Genomic DNA, 23,655 nt, shown 5'->3' with positions numbered 1-23,655 from the left:
GTATTGCTCTTGGTTCAGAAAGATTTAGCTACACAGACAACTAAACAGTTCATGTTTAATGTGACATACATTTATTAAACCCTTGAATGTGCTAAGGAGTGAAGAATCTAATGCAAATGAATGATGTGTTCCTTCTTTCATTCAACAAATATTATTTGAGTTCCTGTTATGTATCAGGCATAGATAGTTCTAAGGTGTTAAGAATACAATAAGTAAAACAGAGAAGAAACCCAACTCGGCCTTCATGGAGCTTAGAGTTTACCAATGGATTTATTTAAATAGACAACTCCAAAACAATATGGAAATTTGGTGATAGGAAAAAAATGTATGTGTCTGTATGTGTATATATATGTATATATATGCATATATGATATTAATGTTAATATTCAAACCAACCAATTATGGAACTATAACTGATACCACTACCAGACCAATCAGGCCATCGGGAGATTCTGAGTCAAGTGGAACAGAGTGAGATGAGAGGAAAAGGCCCAGTGGGCTCTGTCTGGTAGCCATGAGCTCAAACAGAGGCAGAAATATGGTGTCAAAGTTCCTCTTTTAGTAAAGGTCAGCTAAAGCGTCAAGAAAACTTGAGGCTCTTTTGTATCCCATGATATTCGACATTTTACCTCCACGTGGTTGTCTCTTCCTCTAATTTTATATGTTAAGAATCTTCTGGATTCTGGAATCCTGGGGGAAATTCTGTATCTTCCAGCAATTACATTGTAATATTGTTGTTTTTCTCAGCAAGGACAGCATCTTCTTTTCAGGGGGAGTTTTTAACAAGCTGGAGGTCTTTTATGTCTCAAAATTATTAGTTGCTATTATTGTGATTGAAATAAAGTATGAAGGCAATTAAATAATTTAGCCCTAATTAGAAATAATAAAAACTCAGTATATCATTTTTAAGTAGCTTTAGTTAGAACTTTGTCACTTTTTATGTTTTTTATTGGCACTACTAGCACATAGTTATAATTTTGAAATAACCTTACGTTTGCAGGATTATGATTTTCTCACTTGCTAAAGAAATATTCAGGTGTGTACTAGTTATTTGCCAAAAACACCATCTTTAAAAAACAAATAAGGGAGGGGAGTAAAAGGGGAATGGGGAACATCTATAATACTATCAGCAATACACACACACACACACACATCTTTATTCCTATGCTGACTCCTCTTACCACTCTTGTTTTTTCACCACTCTTTAATATTAACATGAGTGAGGTCCTCTCCTTAGCCTTATTAAATTAATTGATCTCAACCTCATGGCTTCAAATATCTAGTCATGACTTTTCTTATAATTTCAGATTCATATTCTCACACATTTAGTGAATTACTCCCCTTGATCACATATGTGTGTGTGTTTAAAAATAAATTGTAATAAAACAAATACTTTTACAGACTAAAAAATAAACAAGGACTATTTTTATTATACATTTTAGATTTTAAAACACTTGATTTTAGAGACATTTATTTTCATAAGTGATGAGAACCAATGATTAGTATTTTTTCTTAAATAAATACATTCACATTCTCTCTGATGCAGTAATTCCATAAAATAATTATTGATATTTTCCATTTAAATGTAACTCAAGAAATTCATTTACTGGCCTAAGGTTGCATGTGTATGTAGCAAATGGCCAAGCCAGGTGATTCCAGGGGTGTAATACCCATCCTTTGTTTTTAAACCATTTATGGGATTTTTATGCAGATTTATGGGATTTTAACCACCTATTATCTCATGACCATCTCCACCCCTCCAATAAAACTATAGAGATACCAGCAACTTCCATCTTGACTATTTCCATGGCTTCTTTAGTTACTTTCATTTGCTCTCTTTTCGTCTTAGATAGTTGTTGCCACAACTCTTTCTTGCACATTCTCTTTGCCTTTATTCCTGTGGTGACTCCTCTTACCACTCTTGTTTTTTCACCTCTCTTTAATATTAACATGCGTGGGGTCCTCTCCTTAGCCTTATTAAATTAATTGATCTCAACCATGGCTTCAAATATCTAGTCATAACTTTTCTTTTGAACTTCAGATTCGTATTCTCACACATTTAGTGAATTACTCCCCTTGATCGCTTGCAGAAACTTAAAACATATTCCAAAACATACATTTCCATTACCCACATCCTCATACAGCTGCGTTCTGTAATTGATACAAATATGTCTTTAAAAACTCAACTATTTCACTTGGCTTTGAATTCCCAAAACTTAGCATAGTATCCTGCACACAATAGATCCTCAATGAATATCTGATAATTGAATGACTTAAGGATGGAATTTTAAAATATGTGATTGGTATTCGTGCTTAAGAAATGCAATAATGTAACAGCAAGGGGAGTGCAGAGTATTTGGTTTTAAATGAAAACCTCTTATTAAATTGTGCCCAACCTCAGATACCCCCTACATTTTATTTTTAGTTATCTTTGACATACCTTAGACTTCTTACAAGTGTTGTGCTAGACGATTTTGTTATTTGACTCATGTTTCCAAGGAATACCAGAATGAAGGCAGGCTCTGGGATATAGCTAGAAATTTGTGTCTGGAGTTTTCAGCCATAAATCAAAGTGCGATACAATTCTCAGTGGGTGGCAGTATTGGTGTCAGGTGCGCAGCTCATGATTTGAGTCAAGTAAGCAAGGCTGCCTACAAGCTTTAATGGATTTGAGGTCCGGCAGTTCTTCCATTAAAGATTAAAGTAACTGACAAAGACAAATTGTTAACCAAACTTTCTTTTCATTTCCCTTTGAATTATTAAGCTAAACACACCTCCAGTCCAGATAGCTGATGCTGGAAGGCTCTCTTAAATCAAGACCAAGTCTTAAATCAGTCCTTAGACTAGCCTCTTTCATTTCAGTGACATTAGTAAATCCTGTATCCCTGGAGCTAGATTTTTTTTTCTCCTCTATAACACACATATTAAGAGGGCTAATGTTTTGGAAATAATTTAACAGTTCTTTTATTGTAATGTATTTTATTGATTTTTTACAGAGGGGAAGGGAGAGGGATAGAGAGTTAGACACATCGATGAGAGAGAAACATTGATCAGCTGCCTCCTGCACACTCCCTAAGTATGTGCCTGCAACCAAGGTACATGCCCTTGACCGGAATCGAACCCGGGACCCTTGAGTCCGCAGGTCGATGCTCTATCCCAGTGGTTCTCAACCTTCTGGCCCTTTAAATACAGTTCCTCAAGTTGTGACCCAACCATAAAATTATTTTCATTGCTACTTCATAACTGTAGTTATTATTGTTATGAATCGTAATGTAAATATCTGATATGCAGGATGGTCTTAGGCGACCCCTGTGAAAGGGTCGTTCGACCGCCAAAGGGGTCGCGACCCACAGGTTGAGAACTGCTGCTCTATCCACTGAGCCAAACCAGTTAGGGCTTAACAATTCTTGTAACCAGTTTACTTTGGGAAGGAGGAAAGAATGAAAATTGCCAAGTTATATCGCAGCAAGCTGTCATCCCTTAAAGAGAACCTCTCGTTTTTCTGTGTTGTGCTGTTATTTCTGGTGGTTGTCCATACCGAATTTACAAATCAAACTTGCAGTCTTAAAAATGTAAAATTATTAACTCCGAGTGTTGTTGCTCAATGGATAATTATCTCTTGGCACCCACTTCCATTCCCCCAGGGTTTTGATAATAATAGCCCTTACAGTTTGTCCAAATTTGAGCAGCTCCTGACATAGATAAAAGGTACTCAGTGAACTTGTGATGAATGAATGAATGGCAAGCTCTAATTTTCCCAGTGTCTGTGTTAAATTTTGGTAAACAAGCAGAGGAAGACTGTCTGTCTCCTTTTCAGTAAACCACACATGTTCCCCCCATCACCAATTATTTGGAAGTCTGGGGAAGAGAGTCAGAACTCACTGAGGCTTCTGTGCTAGCTGTCACTGTAGTGTGTACTCAAACTTTCATTAGCATCTCATTTAATGCTGAAAACCACCCATTGAAATGGCTGCCAACATTCTCCTAACTTTACACGTTTAAGAGACAAATTTAGATTACCAGCTTGGGTTGATAGACTTCCTATTTTCTATCCGTTACTATGCATTATGCTAAAAGGCTTTTCTACTTCCTGTTCCTTGGGCACCTTCTTTTCACCTGAGACTAATCAAATTTGTAAAATCCTGCAAGTGTTGGTTTGTTTCTAGAGAGCTGTGCAAATTCTTCACTATTTCATTATGACTCTTTTTTTAGCATCTTCCTTTAACTTTGATACCATCTTATTAGGAAAGCAGATTAAAGATGTCATTTCCCTTGAATAAGAGCTTTACAGGAGAGGATCTCAGAGAAAGTGTCCTGGGCAGAAAATGAATCATCAATTGAAGACAAACAGGAGATAAAAGATGGTCTTATAAAAGGAGCAAAACATGAGTAGGAAAATGAATGAGAGGAGAAAACCGGATATAAGGCATAGTTGCCCCTTGAACAACATGAGTTTGAGCTGCATGGGTCCACTTATACATGAGGCTTTTGTTTTGTTTTGTTTTGTTTGTTTCTTTGTTTTGTGTGTTTGTTGTTGTTGTTGTGTGTTTTTTTCAGGTAATACCTGTAGTGCTTCCTGTCTGCAGTTGGGAGTCTGAGGGTAGACTGTGCTCATTGACCTGTGCCTATTTTATATAGGGGACTCGAGTACCTGAGCATTTTGACATCCACTGGAGGTTCTGGAACAATCCCCATGGTTACTGAGAAACACCTTTTGGGGGAATCAAGAGTTATATGCAGATGTTCAGCTGCTTTGGGTTCAGTTCCCCTGACTCCTGAATCATTCAAGGGTCAACTGTAGTTCCAAGGGATTAGAACAGAGAAATAAGGTTTAGATCAACCATGTAAATGTATAAGTCACAGTATAAGAAGGATGTTTAGTTAGGTGGAATTCCAGTCGAAATAAAGTAGAAAGGAAGTTAAAGTATTTGGGCATATCAGAGGATGCTGCTATTTGGAATTTATATAAGTTACAAACAGCTTTTGAATTACCCTTTACTCAGACTTGAGTACTAGAAATAAGAAATTATCATTAAAAGCTGACTTTCAATGAAGTATTTTTAAAAGGAGAAGCAAATAGTAGCAACTTTCCAACCTGAGGGAGTTAGAACTCAGTGTTTTGCTATTTTCCACACCTTGATGTCACCAAAACAGTTCATGGGTTTAAGAAAGTGTCAGAAGAGGCCTGCGTATGTGGTAAAGCTGATTATTTTTATTCCTTTAGCTAAACTGAACATATACAAGGGGACAATGATCTCCCTTTGTATTCCAGTAAGAATTTCCATATAGAAAATAATTAAGCAGGATTAGCTATATCACAAACCAATGCAGTGAACTTATATTGTACATACTAATATGATACTGTTCAGTGGGTATTTATTAAATGAATATTGACTTTGTGTTAAACTCGACAGGGACTATGTCAGCCTGGCAATTTTGTCACCTGCATACTCTATTGAATTCTTCAAAATGTATCCACGTATCCAGTTTTTCCTCCCTTTAGTGTCTCATTTAAATAATCAAACATAATTTTTGAAGAATGTCACATTCCATAAAATAAACTTAGAAACTGTCAACCCTGAACTCCTGTATACAACCACAGCCTTACAAGGTTGAAAGCACAGAAACAGACAAAAAGACAATTTTTCTCAAGGTCTTGGGAAGTGGCCAGATGAACGTGTCCAGTCCTAGCATTTGCTGACATGCCGCTTTGCCGGATGCAGTCTTAGCTGCTTTATCCAATGCCTTTGTTCAAGATTAGATTCTTTTTCCTTCTGGCCTAGCTAAGGAATCCATTACCAGTTAGCTATTTCCTTTCCTATCGCTGATTCTAAGTGTGATAACTTTAGCAAATACAAAGTCATTTATTGTGGAGTATTTCATTAATTTAACTTTCTGCTTTAAATAACTGCCACCATTCATTTCTGCAATATGCTGACTAGCTAAAGTTTTGTCCTTAATTGATAAATAAGTTGGGAGGGGTGAGAAATTGAGTTTCTATAAAGATCACTTCAGCGTTAATCCCAGAAATTTCCCAGCTGCAATTTGATATAGAGGCTGCATTAGTTATACTGGTTTCCAAGAAAAAGTGAAGAGGCCATTGGCAAGGCCGCCCTTAATGGCTGAGGTGTCACTAGAAGCGAACAATACCCCTCCCTGTTAACACCACCATCCCCAGATCTGTCATGCATTTCAAATGGTTAAATAGGAAGAGGAATCTCTATATTTCAAGCTTCTTATTAATAAAAAAGTTGACTAATACAGAGAACTATTCTGTTTTTTATTTCACTTCAAAAACATTATACGTGCTTGGCTGCCACTTCCTAGGGTGAGAGAATGCTATTAAGATGTGAAGTTTTGCCGAAACCGATTTGGCTCAGTGGATGGGGCGTCGGCCTGCGGACTGAGGGGTTCCAGGTTCGATTCTGGTCAAGGGCATGTACCTGGGTTGCAGGCATATCCCCAGTGGGAGATGTGCAGGAGGCAGCTGATCGATGTTTCTCTCTCATCGATGTTTCTGACTCTCTATCTCTCTCCCTTCCTCTCTGTAAAAAATCAATAAAATATATTAAAAAAAAAAAGATATGAAGTTTTGCCTGGCTGGTGTGACTCAGTGGTTGAGCATGGACCCATGAACCAGGAAGTCACGGTTCGATTCCAAGTCAGGGCACATGCCCAGGTTGCAGGGTAGGGGGTGTGCAGGAAGCAGCCAATCAATGATTCTCTCTCATCATTGATGTTTCTCTCCCTCTCCCTGGAATCAATAAAGATATATTTAAAGAAAAAAAAGATATGCAGTTTTCATGCCCATATTCTCTTTCATACATAAGTTTTTGTTGGTAGACTAAAAACTCACAAACATGAACTCTGATTGGTAGAGAAATATGATGAAAGGTACTTTATATGAGCAGAAGCCATACAACTGTTTGGGGAGATATCCCTTGGAAGGTTAGAGCAGGGACAGTAAAGGGGAGCATGCTGTACAATTCACTCAAATAACATTGCTAAAAAGGACATGTGATCAAACATGTGATTGAAATTGTTGCTGTTGTTTCAATGAGGATAAAGTCTTTTAAAGAGACCAGTAATAGCGAGACATGATTAAAATATTTGTATCCTATATAATAAAGGGCTAATATGCTAATTAGACCAAACAGCAGAACAACCATCCAGATGAGCTTCCGGATGGAGCCGGGGCTGCAAGGGCTGAGCCTCTTGCACGAATTTCATGCATCAGGCCTCTAGTTTTATATATAAAGATGTCACCTTGAAAGAATGTCCTCACCTGACAGTTGCCAAGAGACCATCTAGTGAGGTCTCACCACCAGTGCAAAGCAGCAGCGATGGAACGTAATTTATTTTTAAATATATTTTATTGATTTTTTACAGAGAGGAAGGGAGAGAGATAGAGAGTTAGAAATATCGATGAGAGAGAAATATCGATTAGCTGCCTCCTGCACATCTCCTACTGGGGATGTGCCCACAACCCAGGCACACGCCCTTGACCGGAATCGAACCCGGGACCTTTCAGTCCACAGGTCGACGCTCTATCCACTGAGCCAAACCGGTTTCGGTGGTGGAACGTAATTTAAGTGAGGACAGTGCAGGTTCTACACTGTTAGCCATTTATGGTATAAATGTGTGCAACCAAAGGAAAAGGGCTGCAACTGAATCTGCTTTGAATCCAAACTTTTTATGGATCATGAGTTTTTTAAAAAATATATATTTTCCGAAAAATGGGATAGCAAGTAGAGATCGTTTCATTGGGAAACCCTTCTGGGTGAGAATGATACAGAAGGAGATCGTGTGTTTGGTTTATTTCCATGTGCATAAACATAGGGTGTTTTTGCTTTTTTGTTTTTTGTATCTCCTGTATGAAAATAACACTACTGAACTAATGTTATCAGGGCAGGTGCATAATATTTCATGTTTAATTGATGAATTTATATTTTAACTGATGAGTTTCTACTTATTCATAAAACTCACCCACCCATCTCCCAGTGTACATGCACACATAGACACACACACAGTCCTCTTTGGGATGGGTGACATGTCTTTCCATGGCAGCTGGCTGAAATTAAGATACAGGCAGTGGCCATGGAGCTCAACTTCTGAAGCTAGTTGCCTGTTGAAGGAACTGACCCTGTAACATTAGCATGATTAACATCATGTACTAACCACCTAAATCAAAACCCAGAGTCCCACTCTGATGTTGGGGAGTCTCACCATCCCTCAATGAAAAGGCCTCCTGTTGCATTCTTGCACATAATATGATGATGCTGATTTCTGGTTTTGTCATGGAAGACACTTATATACAGATATGTGACCAATAACTTTTATACAAAATATACTGTTACATTAAAGCATTAAAATAATCCTAAGTGATCTAAAAATAGAAAGCACAAGTTTCTCACATTTTTCAATTACTTTTTAGGTCCTGTGGATGTGACTAGTTTAGCTAAATGTAATCCTTGCTTATCAAATCCATGCAAAAATGATGGCACCTGTAACAATGATCCAGTTGACTTTTATCGCTGTACCTGCCCATATGGTTTCAAGGTGAGTCGAAGCTGTCATAGGAACCATGATCTGAAAGCATCGCTCTCATTGCTGGGCCTGCCTCATTTTAGTGTGCTGTCAACTACCTTATTTTATTGTGCTAACAACTACTTTACTTACACCCAACTCTGCTTGGCCATTCCTTCTCCAGGGGCAGGACTGCGATGTCCCAATTCATGCATGTATCAGTAACCCATGTAAACATGGAGGAACTTGCCACTTAAAAGAAGGTGACAAAGATGGATTCTGGTAGGTCATTCATTAGTCTGTGATCTGTGTCTGAGGTATTGGAGCAAGAATAACTAAGCAAACACACATTCTTCTTTTCAAATCTGGGAACGTTATTTTAAAATGAATGCCAGGAATCAATTCACAAGAACAACATGTGTGAGTCCCTCTCTAAGATATTGCAACATAAAAACAAATAGAGGTGTTTCAGTATTTTCAGCTCAGGCAGCTACAAAATCCAGAAATTGTAAAACATGTACACGCACATATTATGATTAATCAAGTTAGATTAGATCAAGACAATGGAGTGGCTATATTATGCTAATCAATAGCCAACTAGTCTTTTGCTGAAAGTTATGTATTCATTTGTTGCTGTGTGTATTGCTTTAAAGACAGTGTGTAATGAAAAGATGTAGGTCCCACTGAAACAGAAAATTAATGATTCTTTTCCAACCCCAAATATAAGAAGATAACCATGCTGTGAACATTTTTAATCTGGAATTATTTAATCATACAGTACAATTACCTCAAATGTACTTCATGAATTATGAAATAGAGTTCTTATGATGACACTAATAATTTTGCATAAGAATGCTAATGTACTACTAAAGCTTGTTAGGAATATCACTTTTTATAATAAATAGGCTTCATTTCTGCATTCTGTTATGAAACTGTCTCTTTTTCATCAGGGCTTTTCAAAGATTATTCTGATACCTAGCAAGATGAAATGTACAGAGTTTTATGTCAATGGAAAAAAATTGCATTTGTTGAGACATAAAGAGAACATTCACATTTTATAATTGCAAGGAAGACAAAATTTGTTTTTCAAATTCCCTTTTGGTTTTTTTTTGAGACATCAAGAACATTATACATAGGGTAGTAGGTGTTGTCATTTTTTAAAAAATCAGAACCAGTTTCTCGTCACTTGTGAGCAAAGATGTATTATTTTATTAGAGCACAACTTGAGATTAAAATAGAGTAAACTTTGCTTGTGTTGTAGATCTGCAGATATATTGGATTTATTGACTTACAGGGCCATTTCCATCCAGCATTAATTTTTTTCGAATTGTTTCTGATTTGCAGGATATTACCTTGAATGAATGCTTACAACATGTCATTTAAAAGTCAATTTTTTGTAGTTAAAAGTTCTGTAATTGAAAAGTGTATTTAGTATTTTTCAATATGTAGACCACATGTTTTTTTTAAATGCAGAGTTGTTATTATTATTATTATTATTTTTACTTTTCCCCCCTTTGGTGTTCAGGTGTATTTGTGCTGATGGATTTGAAGGAGAACACTGTGAAATCAATATTGATGACTGTGAAGATAATGACTGTGAAAATAATTCTACTTGCGTTGATGGGATTAACAACTACACATGCCTTTGCCCACCTGAGTACACAGGTAGGAAATGCTCAGCCATCGGTCCATGTATCTAAATGCATCATGGGAATCTTGCTGCATGTGTTTAGTAAACCATTGCATAATTCAATAACTGGTAGGTGTTTGGGAAATTAGAGGTAATGTAAATAACAGCCAAAGTCAACAATGGTTTCAGCCAACCCAATGAAAGACCCGCCAAGCTCGGTTATCTATCATGTTATTGCTATCCAGAAAAATCAGGAGTTACATACTGAACCTATTAGTCTCACAATTGAATGGTATCACACACAATGCATTTTTCCTGTGCTAACCAACACATGTAAAAAGGGCATTTTTTAATATAGTCAAAACATAATTAAGCATTTTAGATTGTATCCATACTTGCTTCTTCACCAATGAGTGCTTTAATCTAATAACTCATGTTCTTCAAAATAAAATACAAATATAAAAATGTTGACCACTTTGAATACTCTTATGAGACTGTCACCTTCTTTCTGACGTTTAATTTCTTGAGACGATAAATCTCATAAGGCTGTTCAACCTACTTAACTTCTTCCCTGGATAAGCCAATTGGCTGTAAAGTCAACATCAAGCTTATAACTTGGCTATCAGAATATCTATTCTGATGTAGTTTTGTGGCTATGAAGAAGAAGCGTCACAATTACAGTCTTGTTTTCTTAATAGACCACTGAGAGAATGTTATGCATTTTATTTGTAAGAAAAAGTGGAGCAGTGAATTCTGTCACTCTTTTTGCAGTTACCATTTTCATTTGGCTGGGTACATTTCATTCGCTGCATGTATTTCCACATGATGTAATACATAGGAAATAACTATGTAGATGCCTAAGGTCGTATCTCCAAACATGAAAGATGAAGTCACATCGTATGACTAACTGTCCCAGTATTGATTAGGAAAGCATGGACATTTAAGCATTTATGGCATGCCCCAACTCTGCATTTCACTAAGTACCTTTCTTGATGGGAAAATGCGAGATAGAATAATGGGGTGTTGTTTTGACAACCCAGATCTGTCTGAGTGCCTCTGAAGCGGCCTTCTCATGGTTGGATTTTTTTTTTTTATACCAGTGAAGCACCCAGTGCCATATACAGTAATATATTCAGCTACAGTAGAAAACTGAACATGTTATATCCGCCAATTTCTCTGTTACGTATATGCAGCCCTTGGGCTCCTTAAAGGGCAGAATTTGAGTGTTCTTTGATATTTTGAATTAGTGAAGGAGAGCAAGTGTATTCGGCATGCACTGAAGCCCCAGGGCCTCCCCTCAGAATTGAGTTGTATTGCATAGTCTCATTCAGACCTGTATATAAAGCCCAACGTCTGCACTAAAATCTGTTACTTAGATAGAATCATTTTCTTTTTCTGCTATTGCTCTATCATCATCACAGAAAGAGTTTAATTCACGTAATCTTTGAGGCCTTTTTAAACCAGTATACTCTGGCCAGGAGAAATTGGACCAAAGCACTTCAAATGCACCTTGGCCAGCTAATGAGATCCAGAGCCCAGCAACAGGAATTGGTCAATATCCTCCTTGTGTTGACAACCCAGGCTTGAGAGCGCTGAGGTCTTTGGATTCTCACGTGCCTTTCTTTTTTTTTTCATGATCAATTACAGAAGGTGGAAGATTCTTCTGAGTTGGTTTGGAGGGGTTCCCCTGCTTTGGCTTGAGATCTGCTGTACTTTCTTCTTTATCTGTTTCTTTTGAGTCTGTTTTATCTTCTCAACCTACATGTGCCAACCTCCCTTCCTACACTTGATCCTCTGGCCCACATGTTATCTCCACCCGAAGTGACTCCGTTTAGTGCGGCTTCCTCTGAAAAATGTTATGAAGCCTCATCTCTCTGTGCCAGATCTCTTTCTCTGAAACATAAAAAGAAAAAAACCAAAACTTAGCAAAACCACTGTTTAGCCAAAACGTGACATCTATTAAAGCTATCACGTGGGAATCTGCCAGGACTATCTGTCAAGAGCCATTTGGTTCTCCGGAGGCTCGTTGAGTCATTTTAAGCACAGCTATTACCGATATCAGTTTGCCTGAATTTTGGCAAAGTATAAACAAAAATACTGAGCTCAGTAGAAACGTAATAGCATGAAGATATTACCACTCTGACTTGGGGCTGAGTCTTGTGGGCAGTAAAGAGTTTGATGATTTGGCATTAGAGCAAATATCTAAATGAGGCGCTTTTGTAGCTCATCTATTCACTATAGCATTTTTGTCCATATGTGAGATGAGCTCATTTGCAAAATATCAAACAACCATCTGCAGATTTTGAAGTTAGTGGCACATAGTGGCCTTTAATTATAGGAAAATATAAATCGGGCTCCGGAGTTTTATATCCTGCTTCATCCAAGTCCGCAGTTAGGGAGGAATTTTTGTATAATGCGGCTGTATTGTTTTAGATGTAAGTTTGGAGTCTGATTAATGAGCATGAGATCTGGGAACAGAAACCCTGCTATGCTCAGGGAATATAATAATGTTGTCATTGTTTAAACATCATTCAAGTCACAAGTTGCTTTCTGTTTGAAGATTTTTCACTCGATGCCCCAAAGGCATGGATGGGAACTTGAACTCTTTAGTTGGAACAAATAAAACTTCATGGAAAAAGCTCATAAATTATTATGGGGGAAGGCTTTACATTTGGCATCCGTGGCAAGAGTCGGACTGGACATACTATTGCTAATGGAGAAAATGCAGAGATCTGAAAGCAGTTTGACGGAGAAATCTCGATGTGATGGGCAGGCTATAAAACACGACTACAAATATCAAAAATAAAATGAACCACCATTGGGAAGTTTATTAAATTTATTTAAGCCTGTGTAACCAGCACATTATAGTAAATAGTTATTGATTTATCAGAGGACAAAACTATCTGCTTTTTTCTGCTTCAGGGATTAACAACATACATTTTAAGGGTCAGTATTGATTTTATATTATCTAAAACTTATTATACCCTCCCCTCCCCCAGTTATCAAAACTGTTGTTTTCTACTTAATTCAGTCCATTATCTGTTCCAGTTGTATAATAGATGGTTGTTGATGGCTAATTCTTCAGACAGGTTAATTCTTGAAAAGTTTAATCCCATATGATTCTAAATTGAAACCACTACTCTAAGGATTGAGCATAGTTAATTTTGGAAAAGTTTGATTCAGTATTATTTTAAATTAAAATACACCAAGAATGGAGCAAGTCAGACTCAGAAATTGCTAAGCAAATAATTTAAAAATTCACTCTATGGTTTTAATTTTAGCTTGAGAAATTGTTTTTTATTTTTTAAAATCATTGTTGTATCCTTTCTAAAACCAAGGCATTTCCTGAAGGTGCATTTTCAAGGAATCCCTACAATCACATAAGCTCAAAACTTACAAAAATGAAAATTATAAACATGGCACCCCAGCCATGTTGAGAACTTGGCGCCCTGTCTTAAACTCTGGTATGAATATAGGTGTTGACTTGGAAAATGTGTTTTTGCATGTTTCCCGAGAGTCAGACCCTGGATCTGCTCTGTCAAGACTATGTTTCTTAATCAACCCTACTTTCATGGAACCACATGCAAAGATGACACACAATTGATCACACTGTAACCCAGGATGTCACTTAATGGGATTTCCCAAATTCCGTACACGACCGTTTCCATACCAGTTGGGCATGTAAAGATGCGGAAAACATTGAGACCATTTTAATCTTTCCACGTTGTACCCTTATCTCTTTGTTTTCCTAACCTCCCATGCCCACACACTAACCATGACGTGCACGTGTTAAAAAGTAAGGCTGGTTAAGTGACCTGGTTGAGACGCAGATCCCTGGCTCCCTGTGATGGCGTTTGCCTATCGCCTCTTGTCCCCCTGTTTGTGCGCTTGGCCGGCTGTAGGTAAGGAATCCAAGCCTCACTTCTCCTCACCCGCCCGCTCACTCTGGGCCCTTCTGTTATAAATACACTAGCTTCCTGTGCTCTGCTGTTGTATCGCAATGTAAATAGTCTTTTGTCTCTTCTGTCTTTGTCGCTGCCAGCTGCTAATCTGAATGAGGTGGAAAAAGGTTAGTCGCCTTTTAAGTCTACTATGATTTTTATTTGTTTCCCTCTTTCTTTTAAAGCTATATGGATGTCATTATGTGTACATGGTAAAAGGAATGTGGAAGAAATCTGAAATTAATATGCTGATTCAGTCATGCAGATCCTTGATGTATGGGTAGCTATGCCAAGCACTATAAAAAGGGCAGCTGACATGCACTTGTCCAATTTGTAGAAGGCTATGAAAGAAACCTCTGAGCGGGAAGAGGGTGGTGAAAAAGAAAGACTAATAATTGCTACTTTCTACTTGTCTGTTTGCTTTTACTCTTTAAAAGATATTACAAACATGAATTATTTTTATAATGAAAAATGTAGATCATTTAGTATACCTAGGGTATAGATAGAAGTATTTTCAATACTGGGAATTTTTCAATAACCTTAAAGTAATATCTTTAGTAAGTTGAAACAAGAGAAATATTGAAAGGTGTATAGATTTATGTAAACATTTTATAAATAAATATGACAAAGCCCAAGAGGTTGGTTTATAGAATGACATTGTTGAATTCATGTTACAGTACATCATAAGTACTAGGTAGTATTTTTTTAATGTATTTTTATTGATTTCAGAGAGGAAGGGAGAGGGAGAGATAGAAACATCAATGATGATAGAGAATTACTGACTGGCTGCCTCCTGCATGCCCCCTACTGGGGATTGAACTTGAAACTCAAGTGTATGCCCTGACCAGGAATCAAACCATGACTTCCTGGTTCATAGGTTTACAATCAACCCCTGGGTCACGCCAGCTGGGCAAGGCATTATTTTTAAAACATAAAGAGAGCCATATCCAATCATTGACATCAATATATTCTATATGGCTCCCAAAATCCATCAGGGCCCAGGAAAGGGAGTCCTAGAAATGATCAGGGCAGTAGGCATGCCTGAGAAATCACCACGGAACCTTTGTGAAGCCTTATCTCAAAGTTTCAGAATGATTGCTAATAACATTGGACTTTGACTCAATCTGTTGGCCAAAAGTCTTTAAGTGCCAAGGGCAGGCTCAGCGGCCTCTGAGGAGCCCCATGTGTGCCTGTCTTGACAGTGCCAGTTGTCTGTGAAGCACTGGCAGGAAGATTACAGGGCTAATGCGGGTACGTTACACAGCAGCCCACCCTGTCTCCTCTTGCTAAGGACTTCATTTCTTTCTGTTGCATCATTCAGGCGATTTACTGTGTTTGGTCACTTACCAAACACAATTAAGTTGACAAACATGAAAAAAAAAAAAGGTTTCATATTGTAAAATGTAAAAATCTAGCCTGGTCAGTTCTCTGTGGATTAATGCATTCAATACCATTCTTGGTCAAATGCCATCTCTCCTTTTTCCAAGTACTAACTCATGTGGTGGTCTGGGGCAGGGGTGTCTAAGGTCTGAGTCTCTCAGAAACAGAATAGCAATTGTTCTGTCACAGGAATATGCCCTTAAGTAGCTCTGTGCGCTCTCAGGAGCAAGCCTGGCAGTGCGATCGTATTTCCAATCACCACGTGGTTTCATGTGTTGACTAAATTTCATGCTTAGGTTTATAAAACATGTCTTTTCTTTCCAAGAATCTGCTGATGACTGAATCTGCTTCTAAAAGCAGTCAAACTGTTCTCTATTTTTTAACCCCAAACTTAACTAGAAATGAAATTTCAATTTCTTTATGACAATGAGGGTAATTTTCTTAAATAATAAAAAAAAAAAAGTTCTAGAATTAGCTGACATAGGGAAACTGTTTAAATCCCTGTAGACATGAACAATAAGGGTTGGAGCAATAACTTGTGTAAAACGATGAGAAAGCACTTACCCAAGGATCCACAGCTTATAAAGAGGGGTCCATCCAAACCTTGCTGACCCCATGGCATGCCCTCTGACTTGGGGGACTTGCACTAGGACCAGTCCCTGCTTATCTGCTGCCACGGTCCAGGCTCAGAATCATTACCTCTCACAATGGCCCCAACTGACCGATGATACCCAACAAGCTTTTCTGCTGCTGTCTCGCCAGCTTGCCATACACAATGTCCAATGATGTGCATTTGGAAAGCGTAAAGGGAACCACAAAATTCAGGTGCTGACAAGCAGTCTGTTTTATCTACACATGAGGGAAAAGAAGTATCCAATCAATGCCTGCAAATTTAATCTACTAATTAATTATCCCTGATGACGAGTCTACTTTCCATCACTGGGATTCTGATGAATTTGTCCAGCTAATGGGAGAAGCTTAGGTTTCTCATCCTAATATTTAGGATGGGGCCACTCCCAGTCTTTATTTCCTTTCCTTTTTTTTTCTTCTGTGAAACAGGGATAATGACATCTATCCCACCTCAGAATAACATGGAAGGATAGATGGAAAAACACTTTAAAATGTTACATGTCTATCTGCGAGAGATATCAGAGCTGCTTTGTATGACTGATGTAAAGTTTGCATCATTTAATTCCAACCATCATCACTGCACTGACATAGATGAGCTGACGCCATTCCTGATGGCATAGAAATTCTTAGGATTATTTTGATGTAGAAAATCCCACCTAATGGAAATTACACGTGTAAATGAAATTTTTCTCCCCATATTCTTTAGTACTGCCTTTTTAAAAAGTATTATTTTTTTTTATGCTCACTATGATGAAAAGGCTTTATTTGGTGTTAAGCCTTTGGTTCTCTTCACCCCCTTACTCTACTTTGAAGTGGGAGGAAATAGTAAATGCTGAAGAACTCTTGGGCTTGGTTGCATTTTTTAGGTTTGGTGTATGATTTTGGATTTTCATGATCTTTTAAAAATAGTGACCCCTTCTGTTATTAATTCTGCCTCGAGATGTGTCAGGTCTTTATAGCAGATTTAATATAGTTGCAGTCATACCTGCAGTCTGTTTTAACTATAGAGAATACATTGGCAGCCTAATGATATTGTGTGGTTTGCATTCATCTTTCAACCTTGCAAAGCCTTCTTAAAAGCCTTTGAACCTCAGAAAACATTTTAATGATCCTGTTTGCTCTTAAGTTAATAGGCAGGGACCACTGAGCCCAGAACAACAGTCTAGCTTAACGAAGCCTTATTCAATCCAACTTGGATTTATTTATTTTAAAAAAGGATTTAAATATTTCTGCAGTTTCAGTAGCTGTTGGAATTAGCTCCATTATTTAGTTCCAATGAGGAAGTACTGAAAAAGACTTCCTTTTCTGTTTATTTATTGAGGAGGTAAGTTTTTCCATTTTGAAAACTCAAGAGATATTTATTGAGAAAATACCTTATGCAGGACACTGTGCTAAGCTTCCAAAAATGCATAAAACATTACCCTTGTCCACCGGGCAAAATCTTTGGCTTTGGTCCTCACTGCAAGTTCAGACTAGGCCAGTTGTTTTGCTGAAGTCATCATTCCTCGCATCCCAGGAAAATCAACAGCATCAGATAGATAGTTACTCCACCAGTTCATGAGCAAAGAGAGACCCCTGCCTATGAAAATGAATCGAATTCTCTGGCAGACAGGCATTATGGAGCAGTCCATTCTACATCACTGAGAACATAAAAGGATTGTCCTTGTTGGAAACATTTTCATATCCACATTTATAGCATGTTTTTTGGAGCTTTCCTATTTTGCATTATGGTTAACTCCATCTCACGAGGTTACTCTGTGGCCATGCCCTGCTTGTGCACGTGTCCCGTTTTGCACAATTTTGGCACCAAGAGGACATTCATGAGCGGCTCCCATATTTTTAGGAATTCACAGTCCCTCAGGATCAGTTCTCGGTATTTCTCTACTAACAATGGGACTTCATTAAGTTCAGGGAAGTGCATGTGATCTGGATTGTTTATTGATCCTATTGCGAAGGTCAGTTAACTATTTCCAACTGAGAGGACACATTTCAGGACAGTTAACACAAATAAGAAAGCCTCAGATATGGAAAAAGAATCTTCAGAAAATGTCGGCTATTTTGAAAAAAATAAGAAATAGAGTCACGCCATTTATAAGTAATCCTTTACTAATGGAAATGCAGTCAATTGTTACCACCAGCACTGACAAGATTAGAGACTGGGCATCTGCCCATGGTAATGTGCTATGAAATGTGGGCGAAAAGCTTGAGCAGAGCCTGCAACAAATAGTTCCAGCCTGGCCCAGCAAGAAAGGAGGAAAGGGAGATGATTTTCGTGCAAGTCCAGTTCAGTTAACCTGACCTGGGATGAGTCCCAGAATCTCATCATCTGTGTCCTCCCTCTATGTTCACCCATCTCCCTGCTCCACTGCAAGGTCTGAGAGAGGACACAGAATGTTTTTCTTCTTTTTAATCCTCACTTGAGGATATTTTTCCATTGGTTTTCAGAGAGAGCAGAAGAGAGAGGGAAAGACAGAGAGAAATATCGATGTGAGAGAAACACATGGGTTGGTTGCCTCCTGCACGAGCCCAAACCCCAACCAGGGTCCCGGCCTAGGAGGAGCCTGCAACCAAGGTGCATGCCCTTGACTACAATCAAACCTGGGACCCTTCAGTCTGCAGGCCAACGCTCTATCTACTGAGCCAAACTGGATAGGGTGAGAATGTTTTTCTTTACACAAATAAAGATCAAATGGAAAGCCACAGTGAAATATTACCTCACACTTTTCAGAATGGCTATCATCAATAAATCAACAAACAAGTGCTGGTGAGGAAGTGGAGAAAAGGAAACTCCCGTGCACTGTTGGTGGCCATGCAGATTGGTGCAGCCACTGTGGAAAGCAGTATGGAGTTACCTCAAAACATTAAAAATGGAACTGCTTTATGACTCAGCAATTCCACTCCTGGGAATATATCCGAAGAAACCCAAAACACTGATTCGAAAGGATATATGCACCCCTGTGTTCATTGCAGTGTTATTTACAATAGCCAAGATTTGGAAGGAGCCCAAGTGCCCATCAGTAGATGAGTGGATAAAACAGCTATGGTACATTTGCACAATGGAATACTACTCAGCCTTAAAAAGGAAGGAAATCTTACCCTTTGCAACAACATAGATGGACCTGGAGAGCATTATGCTAAGCAAAATAAGCCAGTCAGAGAAAGACAAGTACCATATGATTTCACTTATATATGGAATCTAATGAAATAAATTAAATAGGAAATGTACAATTTCTGATAAGAATTGGATGGAGTTTTTAAAATTTGGTAGGGAGAGTCATTCAGATCCATTTATCATAACCTTTCTCGAGTATGCACTTAAGTGCTTACACACACACTTCCTTGATTCTCAGGTTCATCCCCTCCATTTCCCCTTGGGATTGTCATGATTTAGCAGACGAGAGTGTAGGGGTGTCTGAGTCCACAGTCTGCCCATCTCAGGCCAATGTCAGAACTCAAATCTGCTACTCGTTTTCCTTATATTCTCTGTTTCCTTAGATGGTCCCTCATGCCATTGGGGTCGCCTTTATTAACATTTAAAAACATATTTTCCCTCCAGATGCAATCCAATAAGTGTCATCTGTCACATTTTCCAGCAGCCATCAAGTATCTACTTTGTGACAGATAATTGCTAGGTAATTCAATGGGGATAAAGAGGCACAAATATCCTATCTAATAAAAGAGAAACATGGTAATTAGTGAACAACCACTACCCTTCCCATTGGCTAATCAGCGAGATATGCAAATTAACTGCCAGCCAAGATGGTGGCCGTCAGCCAGGCAGCTTGAAACTAACATGAGGCTTGCTTGCTTCAGTGATGGAGGACTCCAACGTTCCCCGCCGGCCTTGCCGGCCTCTGAGCTTGCAGTTTAAGAAACATTGTAACAAATATAGAAGCTAAAGAAAACCCCAGAAACCTGCTTTCAGCGAGCCTGGGATCTCAGAGTTGGAGTTATACATTGTTTCGATTATAGAACCCAAACAAACCAGATACCTTCTTTCAGCAGCAGAGGCCTCAGAGCTGGAGCCAGAGCTAAAGCTGACCCAGAATAAAAAAAAAAAAGAAAAAAAGGAGCAGTTGGGAGATTCCGTCACCCTCCAGCCTGAAAACAGCCCTCAGCCCCTCACCCAGACTGGCCAGGCACCCCAGTGGGGACCCCCACCCTGAAGGGTGTGTGACCAGCTGCAAACAGCCATTATCCCCTCACCCAGGTTGGCCAGGCACCCCAGTGGGGACCCCCACCCTGATCCAGGACACCCTTCAGGACAAACCAGCCAGCCCCACCCATGGACCAGGCCTCCATCCTATATAGTAAAAGGGTAATATGCCTCCCAGCACCAGGATTAGCTGAGCCACGAGGCCTCCCAGCACTTGGATCAGCGGAGCCGAGAGGCCTCCCGGCACCGGGATCAGCGTGGCACCGGGATCAGCGTGAGGGGGGCAGCGCCCAAACCCCCTGATTGCCCTATGGCTCTGTGTGTGACAGAGGGCGGGGCCACAACCTCCCTATCTGCCCTGCTCTGTTCGTGGCAGGGGAAGGTGCCCCAACCCCCTGATCAGCCCTGCTCTGTGCCTGATGTGGGGGAGCTCCCCAACCCCCTGATCACCCTGCGGCTCTGTGTGTGACAGGGTGCGGCGCCCCAACCCCCCCGCCCCCCACGGGCTCTGCTCTGTGTGTGACGGGGTAGAGCCATAACCTCCCCATCGGCCCTGCCCTGAGTGTGAGAGTGGCAGCGCCCCAACCCCCTGATCGGCCCTGCTCTGTGGGTGATAGAGGGCGGTGCCCCAACCCCCCCAATCCCCCCTTGGGCCCTGCTCTGTGTGTGATGGGGTAGAGCCATAACCTCCCCATCGGCCCTGCCCTGAGTGTGACAGTGGCGGCGCCCCAACCCCCTGATCGGCCCTGCTCTGTGGGTGATAGAGGGCGGCAGCCCAACCCCCTGATCTGCCCTGCCCTGAGTGTGACAGGGGGCGGTGCCCCAACTCCCCTATCGGCCCTACTCTGTGAGTGACAGGGGGGAGCTCCTCAACCCCCTGATGGGCCCTGCTCTATGCGTGACAGGGGGGAGCTCCCCAACCCCCTGATTGGCCCTGCTCTGTGCATGACAGGGTACGGAGCCCCAACCCCCCTCATGGGCCCTGCTCTGTGCATGACAGGGGGTGGCGCCGCAACCTCCCCATCGACCCTGCCTTGAGTGTGACAGGGGCAGTGCCCCAACCCCCCAATCGGCCCTACCCTGAGCGTGACTGAGGGTGGCATCACAACCTCCCAATCTGCCCTGCTCTGTGCATGACAGGGGAAGGCGCCCTAACTCCCCAGTCGGCCCTGCTCTGAGCCTGACCAGGGGCTGCACCTAGGGATTGGGCCTGCCCTCTGCCACCCGGGAGCAGGCCTAAGCCAGCAGGTCGTTATCTCCCGAGGGGTCCCAGACTGCTAGAGGGCACAGGCCGGGCTGAGGGACCCCCCCCCCGTCCCCCCTGAGTGCACAAATTTTTGTGCACCAGGCCTCTAGTATAACTATAAATAAAGGTCCTATCCTCAAGTAGTATACTGTTAAAAAATTAAATCTCACTTATTGTGTCCAATAAATTGTTTTTTGATAACTTCCATTGCTGTGCCAATGTAAGTAGAGTAAACTGGTACCATTTATTCAGGTTTTTCTTGAGGCAAGTAAGAGCTCAAATGCAAATAATTGAAGAATGATGCGCTTGACCCTCCAAAAATCTGTGTCCTTGGGATTCTGTCAGGAATTCAACCAGACTTCCTTCCTCGTTCCAAGTATATTTGAAAATGTCATAACAGATTAGTTATAACACTAGGATTCTGTTCCAGTTATTCAGGTTGCTGTCATAAATTCCCTTTCCATTATTGTCAATATCAATATATATATATATTTGCATAATTTAAAAATAGGAACAAGGACAGGCTACACCGTCAGCCACGGAACCCTCCCCACCCCATTCATTACCCATGAGCCTCAGAATGGACTCTGACATTTTTTTTTCTGTTTTAGGGAAAAAGAAATTAATCTGGCTACATTAGCAGAAACTAGCAACAGTGAAGTACAATATCTCAGAAGTGCCATAGTACTCATAACTGAAATTATTTTTATTGTAGACAGACATGCCCAACCTGAATTTAAAGGTCTAACTTTTAGAAAGATTCAGATGAGATATTTATTAATTCAAATCCACCCTTTCCTATTTCTCCATTAGTGTAAAGCAAATCAATACTTAACACAGAGTGATTTGAATTAGAAAATTCCAGAAATCCTAATCCAGAGACTATATGACCAACTTCTCTGATAAGCAGGCTTTGTGAACTGACATGCTAGGTAAGACATGCTGTTGCCCAGATCTCTTGGTAGATAGAAAGCAATGCATCATCCATCCCAGTAACTCTTCAAACGTTGCCTCTGATTAAAACAATTTACAAAGAGAACAAATCTCTTTAGGGGTAATAATAAATTTGTGGACCGTATAGCATAGTTTTCAGTAATACGTAAAAACAATAATAAGTCATTTAGGCAGTTTCTAAATGGAACTTCTACAGGGTACTGAAAAATTGGGCATCTCATTTCTCTAAATATTACAGATTGGAAGTTACAGGGTAAGGACTTTGTCATGCTCCCCCTTTAATCGTTTGCTGGATAGAACTCAAGATGTGTTCCCCCAACACTACATTATAAAAATTATTAAACCAAAGCATCTTTTTTAAAATGTTGGTCAAATAAAAAATTCTCACTCCAGAGTACATATAAATAGATGCTATTACAAGTGGTTAATTTCTTTTACACTATTATTCACTTCAGGAAACATTTAACTACCGTGGACTAGATGGAATCTTCATTATTCATTGATTTGCCAAAGCATCACCATAGTTAAGAATTTGGGAGAGTGCCATGAGTTAAGCCAGTATTTTTTAGAAAAATATTGTTTAAGAAATTTGAGTGCCTGTGTGGGAAACAGAAATCGTATTGGTAATAGCTCGGGTATCTTCCACTTGTGTTGTCTTGATGTCTTTGACATAATTAAAGTTTATAAAACACTTTCAAGAGTATCATTTTTATAACTAAAGATAGTACAGATATTAGTAGTTATTTTGAAGTGCAGCTGTTATTCAAAGTTCAAGCCAATCTCCAAATTTATGGTAAAGCTGATGGAACTAGGTATTGGACTCACTTTTCTCCCCCTCGCTAAGACACCACCCTGTGTGGTTCTCTTGCCTTTGTCACCTTTAATAGCCTAACGTCATCTGTCATTGGCACTTACTAATGTTTGGGTAGCCCGTCCCGCAAACCCTAACTGTTAATGCCGGCTCCCCTTGGAGGGAGGGCTGAGGGTTTATTGGTCCCAGTCAACCAGTGCTTTGCAGAGAGGCTTCTAGCCCGAGCAGCAAACGAAGGCGATGCCAGACTACTCTGTTGTACTCTGTGCGGACCTTGCCACGTTTGAAGTGCAGAGGTCATGGTCTTGGACCAGGTGCATCACTTATTACAGACAACTGAAGAAGCTCTGAGACCCGGGAGAAAATTTGAGGCTCAGGAGC

The 23,655-nt window shown here is 39.8% G+C and overlaps 1 protein-coding gene across 4 annotated transcripts in view; it reads left to right on the top strand.

Annotated features, from left to right (window-relative positions):
- Positions 1–23,655, top strand: part of SLIT2 (slit guidance ligand 2) — a 361,028-nt gene that overhangs the window by 297,151 nt on the left and 40,222 nt on the right. For all 4 annotated transcript variants that reach the window (XM_059674520.1, XM_059674503.1, XM_059674511.1 and 1 more), the window contains 3 exons: positions 8,435–8,559; positions 8,711–8,808; positions 10,052–10,191. In XM_059674520.1, coding sequence (XP_059530503.1) covers positions 8,435–8,559; positions 8,711–8,808; positions 10,052–10,191 — 363 coding nt within the window. The remainder of the gene's footprint in view (positions 1–8,434; positions 8,560–8,710; positions 8,809–10,051; positions 10,192–23,655) is intronic.

This window comes from Myotis daubentonii, chromosome 1 (assembly GCF_963259705.1).
Source record: "Myotis daubentonii chromosome 1, mMyoDau2.1, whole genome shotgun sequence".
NCBI lineage: Eukaryota > Metazoa > Chordata > Mammalia > Chiroptera > Vespertilionidae > Myotis > Myotis daubentonii.
Note: the sequence above shows the minus strand (reverse complement) of the source record. Positions and strands in the feature narration are given on the sequence as shown.